This window comes from Danaus plexippus, chromosome 6, assembly GCF_018135715.1.
Source record: "Danaus plexippus chromosome 6, MEX_DaPlex, whole genome shotgun sequence".
Taxonomy (NCBI): Eukaryota; Metazoa; Arthropoda; class Insecta; order Lepidoptera; family Nymphalidae; genus Danaus; species Danaus plexippus.
The window spans coordinates 6922018-6936434 of record NC_083540.1 but is presented as its reverse complement, the minus strand read 5'-3'; the positions used below and the strand labels follow the sequence as shown (position 1 = coordinate 6936434).

The 14417-nt window shown below is 33.8% G+C and overlaps 1 protein-coding gene and 1 long non-coding RNA gene across 11 annotated transcripts in view; one reads left to right on the top strand and one right to left on the bottom strand.

Moving 5' to 3' along the window:
- Positions 1 to 14417, bottom strand: part of LOC116779264 (cytosolic carboxypeptidase 1-like) — a 44965-nt gene that overhangs the window by 441 nt on the left and 30107 nt on the right. For 8 of the 10 annotated variants that reach the window (XM_061529987.1, XM_032673525.2, XM_061529988.1 and 5 more), the window contains 5 exons: positions 3001 to 3088; positions 2381 to 2545; positions 1937 to 2113; positions 965 to 1083; positions 254 to 295 (listed from right to left, as the gene is read on the bottom strand). In XM_061529987.1, the coding sequence (XP_061385971.1) occupies positions 254 to 295; positions 965 to 1083; positions 1937 to 2113; positions 2381 to 2545; positions 3001 to 3088 (591 nt within the window). The remainder of the gene's footprint in view (positions 1 to 253; positions 296 to 964; positions 1084 to 1936; positions 2114 to 2380; positions 2546 to 3000; positions 3089 to 14417) is intronic. The other 2 variants (XM_061529990.1, XM_032673530.2) reach the window with 1 other exon arrangement.
- On the top strand, positions 1081 to 2615 carry LOC133320889 (uncharacterized). The gene is made up of 2 exons (XR_009753990.1): positions 1081 to 1183; positions 2395 to 2615. It is a non-coding gene; the product is annotated as an uncharacterized LOC133320889 (long non-coding RNA).

Genomic DNA, 14417 nt, shown 5'->3' with positions numbered 1-14417 from the left:
CTGGATGACAAATAACATTTATTCATTTGTTAGCTTTTTCACGTACATTTTCTTCGAAGCATTTCGTTAGGATAGTCATAATGTGGTGTAATTGTGACGTTTAATCGAAAATGTGATTTGATTACATTACAGCTAAGTGATGTTTTTTATTATTTACCGAAATAATAACATGTAGTAAACACTTTTTAGGGCAAACAAATGACTGTTAAGAGTATAATGTACACATGCATTCATTGCAATTCGTTTAACTTGCCTGTACCTTGGTGCACCCGTTAAAAGAACCTCAACCATATTTCTGGTAAAAAAAACAATTATAAAATAATTTAGGATCACGTGTACTAATTGTGCAAGACTAACTGGCTCATTATTTATACGCTGCAATTTTTATCATCTTTCTGTCATTATCCACATTGTTATGGCACTTACATTGTTGAGCGACGGCGGATCCGTTATGAGAATATTTTAAGCCCAACTAATGTTTTATTTTATTCTATAATCTATGGCAGACCTTTTCAACATTGGCTTGTATGCTTTTTATCTTAGTCATTTGTGTGCAGGGAATAAAGGTCTATTATGTAGATGGCTAATTAAATTAAACAAGCACAATCGATTCCATGTCTAACCGATAGGACCTGACAACCTCGTTCATCGCCCTATTCCTAGTTGTATTTTTTTTTAAACAATATAACTTAACAGGTAAGGAACCCTCGTGATAAATAAATTGTTATTTAATTGAGCTGTAACAATGTATTGTGTACACATATCATGTTGAAGTGTACCTACAATGAACGTAATAAACGATCAGCTTTATCGCTTTTCGTTTCCAAGTGCAATTACTCTCACTGCTATGACCAAATCGTTACGCTTCGAGTTTCCCAGTCCCAAGATAATAGCTGGATATTAAAATGTAATAAGTGATGGGGTTTAAGATAATATGTTGTTTTTATAGTAAAATCGGGCTCACCCATTGAGATCTTTAGTGAGTTGTATGTCAACATTGTTGGCTGTATCTCCGAGACCGTTGAGAGCTTCGCAAAAGTCACTGCCCACGCTCTGCAGATGCTGGGTGTTGAGATGAAATCCCTGGACATGATAAATTATGAGGTGAAGTATATCGTGGGCGGCTCCGACATATAACAAGCTGTATTATGGAGTTGCAAAGCGTTAAGTCATCTTAATAAATGTGAGTTAAAAATATCCCAAAGAAAAAATAATATAGCTGGCTCTTACGACTTATTTTAAGTTTAAATCGTGTTACATTATTCCGTTCTATTATTTTACGTATTTGGAGTAAACATCTATTAGTACTGCTAGTTAATGCCGTTAATTTTTAATTCTATAAATTAGTCGCTAAATTTACCTCCAGAAAATTATATTTAAAATATATTACGTCTGTTATCAATGAATCTAAAGTCTAAGACGAGCTCAGATGTATGAGTCCACGTGTCAGATGGATAGGGTAGTTATCATCAATCTCTGATACACCATCATTTGTAATTGGAAAATAAATGCCCTCAATGCGATACGTCTTGCAGATAATTAATATACCCAGTTGTTCTTTGTATTTTATTTTAATTATTTCCTATACTGTGACGGTCAATTTGTAGTTATAATTAATTTGATCCTTGCAATTATTATGTTGATCGATTACTTTGTTACCTGTTGTAGCCAAAGGCTTGATAACACTGCCATTTTTTTTTTCAGTCATTGTAAGCAATAATTGCACTAAACTACGAATTTTTAGCACCAAATTAATTTTTAAGAAACAGTCCCTTATTTATCTTAGTTTTATTTAACATATTATAGTAATTATAGTATTGTAACATTATCTAAATCAAGCTATTATTAAAATATTCAGTGTTTTAAGTACAAGGTATTTGTATCCTAGTTAAATTGTGAGAGGTAGAAGAATGAGTATCTTTCGACTATAACTCACTTTAAACGGTCCCCTATCAAATCCACAAAATGATGCTTCCATAGTGTAGGACCGTGTGACTCCTAGGTGGCGCCACACAGTGACTCGCGCTGTGCTCTCACGCTCACGTTCAACACGAAAGGAACACGAACCAAGAGCGAACGCCGGTGATAGCCGGTGCATTAAAGCTGGAAGCATCTGCAAAACACATGATATATATCCAATTTGTATTTATTTTCTAGACGTAAATCTAAAAGTACATAATACACCAATTACGCTGCCTGCACAGCAATTCCATTTAAGAGCTATCGTAAAATAAATTAAAGGATTTTATGGAAATACGTTGAGGAGGCACCGTGGAGCTATTTTCCGCACTACCGTTTATATAACGGAACACATTAGTATGAAAAACCTTTAATTAACCTTCTCTTAGCGATCACAGCCGGCATTGGTTATGGTACTTACGAGATATTTAACAGGCTCGTCCGGGACAAGCCGGTCGTTGCTGCACCAGCTCTCTGCGCCGGCGCAACCGTAAAAGAACACGTTCTTCTTGCGCGAATGACCGTGGTAGTCGCAATAAACTACCGGAGGTTTCTTCCAAACACGCACCAAATATTCTATTAGGCCCTTGAAATAAAAAAAAACTTTGAACAAATTTTTCTTACTTGTTTGTCTATAACATGATGATCCTATAAGATTAATTGTTTTTTATTTACAATTTCACTAGTCGATCTAGCATCGTTTAATTTTTATACTTGTCGAGTTTGCGGGCAATAAAAGTAAAACGAAAACTGTTTCAAAGGGATCTTTCTTTAAGCTCGTTGTAATATGGATATCTGTTTGAGAGCAACGCCGTGAACAAATACTACATAGCACAAGTCAGAGTTACAAAAAGTAAAAAGCGGTATAAGCGGAGTGAATAGCTAATATTCAGTGGAGTGTACATCCATAGTATAACATCTTGGTTATTTTTTTGTTTATCAACTAAGATAAATGTTACTCTAGTCTCGCATAAAATTGCTTTCGTAAATAGAAACGTCTTACTTCATTCGCTAATGAGCGAAAATTCTTGCTATAATTACCTTGGTATGGTAAATAGAAGGATGCAAAACGGGGCTCGGCTTGCACCAGCGTCGATTTAAATCTTCATTAGTTAAGCCGCATCGATGGCTGGAACATCGTAGACATTTTTATATATTATATTTAGATATTACCAGGAAGACTATGCCTTTTTGATGGTAAGTGGCTCGGACGTGTCCGGTGACGTGTTGAATCTGTATTGTCGGCTATCAAATACGCAGTGAGAGTCAGTCGAGCTTAGAAACTAAACGTTTAGTTTAGCTAAGGAGTATCTGGTTACGTGTTTTAGAATTTATGAGCAAAAAAAAAACTTGCATAGGTAATATTTAATATATTTTTACGAGATAATAATATATACCATAATGCAATAATATACAATAGTTAAAATAGACGGTGTAACATGATAGAATAAGCTTCAAACTGTTTTAAAAGCAGTGGCTAGGAATTGAAGATATGAAATGTATAAAACCAATAATTACTTGCAGCCAATTACCAATAACTAACTTTAACCAGCCAATACTTTCAGGTTTTACTTTTATTTAGAACTTTTGATATTATAAACTTGTTTAAAATCCAGTAAAGTTTTATTAGGTACATCATCAAACAAGCTGTTCGTATTATTCACCTTAATAATACACAGCGTAAATACACAACAGGAATTACAAAACCCGAGAAAGGATTTATCGGACAATCGTGAAGAAGAAAATTACATACGAAAATTATACTATTAACAGAGAGAAAAATTGTGTGTTTGTATGTGAACGATTGTGATTATTTAGCGACGAAACATCGTTAGTATCTCCGATTGTTTTGGTTTGAAAATTATAAAAAAAAAGTAAAGGGTTATATTGCATGAAGCTAAGCTCAACTTTACGTTTTCGTTATAGTTTTTTTTAGTGTAATCTTTCATGACAATTTAAATATTATAGTTATGGTTTAGTATATAATTTTAAAATATTTTTTTTATATATTGGAAATCGCTTTTAATTACTAAAGATTAATTGTTTTGATGATGTAATTATTTTACCAATGGTGCAGTGTTATGTTGTCATGTGTAATATAAGCTTGTTTTATTTTTTTTAGATCGAAAGCAATTAGTAGGAGGGTGAATAGAAATTTGACATATATTGTTAAACTTGGGGTATCGAGTTAGATTTCAAACAAAAAGTGGTAAAAATAATATTAACCGAGTAAATTTAAATCATGTGTTTAGGTTTATTCATGTGAGACTATAAATTATAAAAAATTGTCGATCGGTCGCTTGAGTACACTTTCTGCATTGTATTTTTTTGTTTCACGAGTGGCTTCGATCAATCATTTTTTATTATTGCAAGAACTTTGTTTACCTTCTACAAGTCATTTCACATCAAAAACAAGAACATTTCATTATTTTTGTTTCGACAGACTAACTGAGTTTTTAACATTATGTGCGTGACATGACTGCACGGTCAAAAAAATTATAATCAAACGATAATTGATTATAATTCTTGGTCGTATAAGGTTTCGTGATCGACGAAGAAAGCTCAACGTAGCAATTTAATGTGACGATCCATTATGTTATATGATGATTGGTTTCTACGTTGGAATACTAAAATGAAAATTGTACTATCCAAACAATACACTTTAAAAACATTAAAAACAATCCCACAGACAGGTTAAACAAAAGACAATTGATATAATGAAACCCATGAAATGAAATACAACTTCATGCGTCAGATACGTTTTGATAAAACTAACTCATGTTCGAAACATAAGCCTCACAGAAAATACGAGCAATGCAATCGAAATAATCCATAAAGAATAGCTACATAGATATAAATAAATAACAAAGATATACTAGCGTGTAAGTCAGCAAGTCTTCTACTTTACATTTTCTCAGCATGGAGTCTGCAGTTTTAAACGCAGATAAACATTTTTCTTATGCGCGAACTGCGAAGTTACGAGTCAAATAACGTTTGAAATTGTTTCATATTTACGCTGAAATTGAATTATACAACTGTTGTTTTGTTATGTTGAGAGTAAATATGTTTTTAAAACCCGCCATTAAGATTCCCAGAAGGTTATTATTTATATGTTAGCGAAATAAACGGTATAGCTGTCATTTTTATCTTTGTTATAAACGCGGGTGTGTGAAAGGAAATGCTTACCGTTGGAGTCTCATTACTCCTTGATTAAGAAAGAGTAACGTCGTCAATTGTGTCATTATTTACAGCTACATTCAGTGCGTCTGTAATCTACGACAATCCTATATATCCACGTCCGTTATTACAGGGCAATTCTTGTATGGTACGTGTTCCATGTGTTGTCAGTATTTTGATGGTTCTCCCTGCGTACGTTCATAAAACATCTTAACAGAATCTTTATCCATGATTATAAACCAAAATTGGATAATACTATGAGTTCCAAATAAAAATCAATGCAAATGAGATTATTATATGCTCATATCGTTAAAGCGAACTGCCATATTAATATGTATTGATATTGATATATCCGATATAAATATTTTTACACACAACGTGTACTATATAATGATGTATCCCATTCACGGCTTTAGTCCTGACGAGGTCGTTTTTTCCTGATGATGTAGGGTCGCCGTTTCGACCAATTAGGAGCGGTTCAAGCGGCGACATCATTAGCGGCCATCGAGGCTCCGGTCCTCGACTCGGCAGAGCTCGTCCGCGGCCTTCGCTCCCCGACCGCAGTGCATCCCAACACAACCGGTTGCGCATCTTTTACTCTAATCAGGGAAAAAAATAAGCGTCGGCTGCATGCGCCAACGAAAGCGAACAAGCGAGAAACTGCACCCCGTCTACCGTGTTTTATGGTAGATTGTTGCGGTACTGAACAGGAATTAGGGTTGTCTGTACTAACTAGCTATGTCTATTTACATATATATTTAGTAGGACGGTTAATAACATTTGGTATAATTACTGCTGCAGTCGGAAATTTATATGACTTATTTAAAAATTAAACCAAAAAAAAGTTTATATTTTACAAGGATTACTAAGGGAAATTGTCTGTATAGTTATGATAAAATAGGCTTTAGAATAAAAACACCGTATAAACTAAATGACGGTACGTATATGAAAGGTATGCAAGTTGCAGCTATAATGGTACATCTGTAGGTTTAAAATATACAGTTGTAACCCTTTGAGATGTGTAGTGATGACCGAGGCTGGCTCAAGGGTCCGCCTGCCATCTATTTATAGAGTGCGCCGCGGCGATGCTATCGGCTCTCAGCCATTCCTCGGCTTCGCACGATCCCAACCCGCCCCTGTGCACCCCTCGCATAACGTTCGCCCAATAAAAGAAAACAAACAAAAAACTCCATATTATATTTGGACCAGCTATTTATATCATATGTCCATTGTTTCTGCTTCACTTCGGATTCATAGCCTCGGGTCGGACTATTTTCGAACGCGGCATACTAGTTAACTTGATTAAATTGAATAGCAATGAATCATTGGGTTTTGCATTTAAAATAAAATGTATAATGCCTTCGATATTGAAGATTTATAATACGTTGGATGTTGATGATGATGAATGTCGTTGTGGGCCGGTAGCGCGGACTCAGCACACTAGGAGCTCATCCGTATGCCGACCGCGGAGGCTGTTTCCTGCGACCTGCGAGGGAAGCAGCCCACCTTCACGTACGCCTCTATATTCACCTCGTATATATTATTCGAGTCTTTGTCTGACATAACAAATGTTGCTTAATGAGTCTAGGAACGGCTTCCGACGACAGGAGATCGTTTCAGAGCGCAAACGTCCGTCAGGATTCGCCAGTCGGAGCCGACGATTCTGTATTCCTCGTCGACACCGGACACAGAGCGAGTTATTTACGATAGCTGCGAGACAATCGCCCGGTCGCCGGGCTTATCCGGTGCCGTCGACGTGGTGCCAATAAAATGACGTGTCCATTTTCATTAAACACCATTCATCGGAATTAGCACACGTGCCACTCTTTTATTTATAGAAGTGCGGCTGAATCACGCTTTAGATACGACAGTAATAATAAATCCGCGTGGACTATAATGGCATTGTGTTTTCAGTTTACGTTTGTGAGCCGGGTTTATTATTGCATTGCGGTATTATTATGGTAGGTGCTTTAGATGCGCTTTGTCGATTGTTGGTGTATTTTCCAATAATGTCCGCGTGGTTTAAACTAACGGCGCTAGCGTCGGTACTACTAATTGATTTTACTTGCCGTCTGTCGCGGAAGCGGAGCAATTCGCCACAGATCAGTTCAATGACACGACTCTTCTCGAACAACTGTCCCTACACCACTGGAATGCAGTTTCTTTACATCGCGTATCACTTCATTACAAGAACTAGCTTGTATCTAGTAAACATGAATTATTTTTATCTTTTATTGTCATAAGGAAGATGTAACTATGCAATATTAACTAAGTTTTATAGTCTGATAACTGTTTCTCAACACATTTCTATTAAAATAGTTATAGTATCAAATAATATCAATATCTTTAAACTGTGTTAAGAATATAAGTATAAGTAACAACGTTTTATTCCTTTTATCTCAATCGACAATCCGATAATGGAATTCATAATTTCAATAGTATCTCCCAAACAATGATACAGCGGATGGTATAGATGTTCTTTCTCATAGGTTTCAAAACATTTCATCGTGTCTTGACGTGAAGCACGACCCTCGTGAGTCTTTAATAAACCGTCCTTCCTTAAACAGCAGTAAGTCATGTCGGGGGATATAATAGAAAATCTATTATCTCGCAAAAATTTGCTGCCAGTACCTTCTTTGTCATTTCAAAAAAAAAAAAAAAATACATCGCTCAATACATTAAATGGAATAAGATGAAATTGCGCGTGTAGTAAGAGAAACAAAAGACAGTTTTAACAAAGTAATTCGCAGAGTCTCAGATCTCGACGATAATAATCAGATAATAGGCGGTGGAGCGCCACGGCCCGCAGCCTCCAGACGTCAGATCTGGCGCGGAACATTATTTACATAATCGAGCCAACCGGCCGACCTTGACGCTGCCTGACCTTTCTTCTCACCCTTTCGTGTCATGCAACATTTATATTTAATGAAATTATAATACAATCTGTAGGCTAGAATTTGAAAAGCATTAGCTTATTTGAAGAGAATTTTAATATTTATATATATTATGCTTTAATTCAGTCCATTAAATGTGGGATAAGTTTTTGTCTATCACCAAAACAAATTCCACAAACAATAATTGCTGGAATTTTTAAAATGACATTACTATTTTTCCAGAACTTTATCGTATTACTCCCAGACATAGCAGTCCATTTATTGACTTAACATCGTTCACTACTCTTTTTGCAATCAGAACTTAAGAATTATCAATTATGTTTTGTTTTGTTCTGCTACGTGTTCAGTTACAAGTATTGTTTTATTAAATTTACTAGGAGGTCATTCCAATACGACCGTACGTGATACCTCTACTGGTAATTGACGACGAGTTGGATATTCAGCAGGTCCCAGTTGATATCTCATCATAAATTCAGAGTATCGTGCTATAAAGTAAATTATAACTATAAACCTTTTGGTACAAGACGTGTACGTAATTGAAGAAAATGAAATATTATGTACTCGCGTCTATTTAGTTGAGATAAAACAAAATGTTAATTTAAATTAATTTAAAATTGTATTCAATTAAATTAGAATTTTGGCTTCTATAAATTTTGTTCATTTTAATTAACAAATGATATATTTACGATAAAAATATTTTTTTTTTGTACGTATTTATTATTTAGCTAAGTATATCCAAAAAAATGAGTAGACGAAATAGAACGGTTTTTGGCCTTTTGCGGGGCTTGAATAAATTAAAATGCGAGCATAATAATTACCGCACTTAACTCTCACATTACAATACTAACCAAGTGAGCAAGATCTAAATGGATTCTCTATTAGATTCTATGTAATTATGTGATTTAGATCCCAGATAATTTCCCAGTAAAGTTTTTTATATTATACATTTTCACTAACAATGTAATCATAGTGGTAATTCAGTTAAAATATTACATTACCTTTAATGGTTGCATATATAAGAAAGTTAAATTGAACATTGTATCTGAAAAAAGAAATATTAAAATAAATATTTTGTCTGGTAGACAAATGTCTTCTTTTCCAAGCAGAGGAATCTATACAGAGCAACAAAACGCTCTTATTAAATACGATGTGAGGAAAAATATAGCAATACGTGATAGGTGTGCACTTACACGGTGTTGTGGATATTTTATGACAATGTTATGTTATGATACGGTCTGTAACAATGATCAGGTAATGCGTTAAATCTTAAATGTTGTCTGTTAGCGATGTTTGTTGACGACGGACGGCGATGACTTGCGAACAAATGTCGTTGACACCGAAATTGCTCGCAATGATGCAACAATAGTGTATTCGCATCACTAAACAATACCTAATTCTTGGGACTACGTCGGATAATTTTATCTGAATGGAGGAGACATTTGAAAATATTTTTAAATGTAAAACGTTCTGTTCTTAATAAAGCTTTGTTAATGAAGTCGGTTTGATCTTTAATGTCTTATGTAGGTACGTATTCATTGTGGTGTTTCGGCATGGTGTGTGCTATACCGCTTTTCGTTTATAAGGCGCTTGCACCACGCCATCGTAATTCAATAGTTGACTCAGTTCAACTCGTATTATTTATGGCTGGAGGTTTTGTCCTGGAATATTCTCATCGCTGTAGCACTCTTAATGGTTGTACCAGTAAGGGATAATAAGGACATTTGAATAGGACATCTTGGGTCAAGGCCTTTTAATATTGCGCTCCTTTGATAGGCCTCTTTGCAATGTCTTCATATGATTTATAACACAACCAGTCATATTGTGTATTTTAAACTACGCACATAATTACATTGTACTCTTTTAATGCCAAGACCCTAACAATTATGCAGATAGTAAAAATAATTTTGTTACGTTCAACAACAGCCATTAAAATCCTTTACTTTATACATTTTTAGATAGTTACTAAGTTTGAAATATTCTTCACTTCATATAAATGAAGCTATCGAATCTTTAATGAAAATCTTAAATTGAAAATTTTATTGCTAAAAACCTTTACATCGTAATTGCTTTATTCAACATATGTATGTTACTTTAATATCAAATTTATTTCAATAACCAGGATATTAGATAGGATTTCTAATTATTATCTGTACTATCAAGGAACCGGTGTACCCTTTTCCGGGATCACTTGAGCTTTGGAATTTTACAAGTAACCGCACTTTTAATGCTAGATATATGTAACTTGGATTGAAAAATAAATCCTAGTACAATGCACTATATAATGAGATCTAAGACTTTCGCGAGTTTTATTCATTTAAAATAATTACTTTTAAAATAATAAAATTGGCGTAGTATATCCGAAATATATTAGTTTCATTTAAATACAATGCAATATATGTACATAGAAATTAGAATCATGTCACTACTTTAGTGAAAGTATCCAATAAACGGCAAAAATTTATATAATGTAAATATTATATTTCCATCATTTCGAGTCTTTGTCCTTTGGACTTAACGAAGATTTATGAGATATCTTCACAATACATCATATCTGAATGTCACTAAATTATAAATAAAGCCTCCCATAATTGCATTCGATCGTTTTAAAACATCGAAACATTTTCACCCATCCTTTAATGACCGTTGCCAGGAGAGACTTCGGGCTGGGCTCCATAACGTAAAACTGAACTTCTCAGAAGGGCCACAGTCAGTTTTTAATTGCTGGGCGTTGATGGCATCCTTGGAGCCCTGTACCAAGTTTTACTACGACATCAAAATCACACGAATATTACACGTGTAAGTGAACTTTTATATTTATAATTTATTTGATGTTAAGTTAAAAGCTGTAAATAATCTTTAGTATCGGATGAAATACTTGTAAAGTATTCACAATTAATAAATTATATCATCTACTATTTATGCATTCATGTAAATTGTTGCATAAAATGCAAAAGTTTTACTCACATTAACATAACAACCTCTTCTTCTGTTACATAATGTGAATATTCAACGCAAATTAGTTTATTTCATTACATATAGAAAGGGGGGAGGGGTTTAAAAAACTAGCTCAAACAGAGATTTCTGATCCATGACAGTCTAAAGAAAATCCCTAGTGTAATAATAGCTGAATTATAAAAAATACGCGATAATATTATACGGCAACTATAAAAACAATTTAAAAATAAATAAAAAATTTCAAATAGAAATTATCTGCCTCCTGTTTTGTTATATTTCAGTCCGATGTAAGCTGCATTAATATATACTTTATTTGAAATCCCTTTGCTTTGCAAGGACGCTATAACAGACATCCGTACACGACAACTTTTCTATTTATAAGTATTATTATATAATTATCATGATAAATTTAGATAGATAAGACAACACTACACATGTAACTCTACATTATTAGAAGGAAATGACACATCAACAATAGACAGATAAAAAAATATATACACATTAGCATTCATATGTTGACAGCTTGTATTGAAAAAAAATGCTGTAAAAAAATCTCTTCGTGATAGCTCAAAATCACGGCACAAGCAACACTTGATAGCTGGGGAGTCAATATTAGGTGAGTCTACAGTGATAACAAAGAAACGGAGCGTGGATGCTAAACACGGCTCTCAAACAGAATGTTTAATGATACACATTCAACATAAAAAAATATATATATAGCCGTGTCAAGACTGATCTTTATTACAAACATCATAAGAATTACTTCGAGAGACCATGAATTATTCAATGTTCGTGAGAAAGCATTGATTGGTCGCGCAGATGTGCTGATTGTATTTACGATACATCGGTATCACGTTCATAACCTTGAACCCTGGGATAGCAAATTCACACCAAGACCATTACGAGATTGTCTTGTTGTCCAGAGAAAAACGTCTACTCATGAGTCATAGATGCCTTTTGTTTTCAATTATATATAGGAAAATCTACGATTAATGATGGCACAAGATACTCATTTGGAAATATAGTGACAGTAAAATATATTGATGACAATAAAGTTAGAATGAATTTATGTTCTTGGATTGCACCTTTTGTTTTAATATTCAATCTAGTTATAATGGGTATAGTTTAAAATATATGGAATTCGAATTAGAATCGAATATACCTACATTTTAGAATATTCATGCTTTAAGGTTCATAATTTCACAAATAATTTTAAATTATATAATGAGGTAAACGAAATTGAATCCTTGATTACGTTTAAAATTAAACAATGACGACAGTCATTTAATTATCCGTCCAACTGAGAATACCTATACAACTTCTTTTTTTTAAAATTAAAATATAAAAGAGATCACAATATATGCAAAACATAGGAGTATAAATGTATTGGAAATCTAATTTTAATAAGTAACTACATGATGAGGTGCTGTCGAAATTGATTCGATGGAAATTATAGGGGGTATGTAAAGATGTACGTGGCCTCGTTCGTTTAGTTCTGACACCTCCCCAGACGGATCTAGCCTGCACCAATTATAACGGGAACTGATCCTGGCTCGATCGTTGCTTAGTCGTTCTAGGGAATCATTTCTTAAGCACACCGTTTGCCGAGGCATGAGTCAAATGATTATTACAAAGACACACAAATAGAACTTGGAATGGAATTAAAAAAAAACTTATCCCCAAGAATCAGTCGGCGATAGCATCTACGGAATAAATGAACTCAATAAAAAAATTTCTTTGGTATGCACGGATGCAAATATTTATCAGTGACTGTGATCTTGTCGGGACAGTGGATCCACGATTGTATTTGAGACGCTGTAAATATGGACTATTCAATTTACCTACGGCAATCTAAATGGCAGGCGGCCTTTAATAATACACATTTTTCTATGAGATCATAAAATACCCATATATACAGCCAATAACATTGTTATTGACAAGCAAGTATATGTACGTGATCTGATAGAAAGTTTATTGGATTAAAATTTCGAAACTGAAATATTAAAATTGGTTTAAGATTATATGGATATAGGTTTTGAGTGTCCTCTAAATTTTTTTATTTCTTAACAATCATATAAACACAATAATACATATTATACAAAGTGTTTTTTTTTTTAAGTTTTTAGTAACAAATAAAGATTTTGATTTCCAGTTTAAATATTATATATTAACACTTTATATAATTATGACAACGTTATTACAGACGTAAGTTTTTTAATTAATTCAAAGAAGGACATTAACGGAGTTTGTTGTTGAATAAAGCTATCTTAGATAGAAATACAAAAAAAAACACACACACACACATTAACAAAACAACTTTTATATACAACTCCAAGAATAATAATTAATACGCAAGCCGTAATACAAGAGATAAAAAAAAAAGACAATATTAAATAACATTAATTGTGTTTCGCTCGCGCTTGATGAGTAAAACATTTAATTGTATTGCTTTAAAGGGCGCATTCCGACCGGGCGTGTGTCTGTGGTATGAATTCGAGGATAAAAACCCGACAATCTTGGAACCCGAGAGCGAGGATCGGAATAACAAAACTCTACCACGAAACGTTTTGTAAGTTACGAATGCTATTTAAAGAATTAGCGTCACTTTTTATCATACAGCATTCATGTTATTAGCGAGAGGAGGAATCAAGTTGTTTTAATAACTTTACGCGGGAAGGGGGCTAAGATATGTCATTGTGACGTGAAGACAACTTTCGCCTGTCGTAAAATATATACAAAAACCAACAATATGACAAACGGAAACGCTCGAACATCCGATGAACAGGTCCTTTAGAGTTTAACGTGAAGCAAGACCAACATTATATATACATATATATATCTCCGTCAATATTTTATTGAGTCCTACGAATCCAAACTAAATTATTTTGATATGTTAATAACGTCTTTTGTCACATTTAATAGTTGTATGTAATTAAGATGCGCAAAGCATAATGAAGCAAAATATCTTTTATATTTATTTTATGAGATTTTTAATGTCTGTAGTTGCAATGAGGCAATTTGGTGAAACTGCAATCTAGAAAGGTGAATTCGTATTGCCATATTCAATTTCGTTTGTTCATACTTAGGTATGAAAACGTATGTGTTAATTGAGTTGTTATATAAAAGTATTTTGTGTATTTATTTTGTTTGTTTGTATTGAAACAAAGTCGTGAATGTACAAAGGGACATATGAAGAACGTGCACCCTTATCTCTGGCTGCATTCAAACGTCTCAGCCTTGCAAGTCCGGCCGTTCAATTAAACGCTGTCCGAACCTCTCCGAACATATCAAGAAAAAAGTACATTGCTTCAATCACAGATTGCTTTGTTCCTTTTTTAGCCATTGAAGCAATATCGCGGCTTTGCTTTTTGTTTAAATATATATATTATTCTATTGAGTAGCATCCGAAGCAAACATCCGATATAAACAATA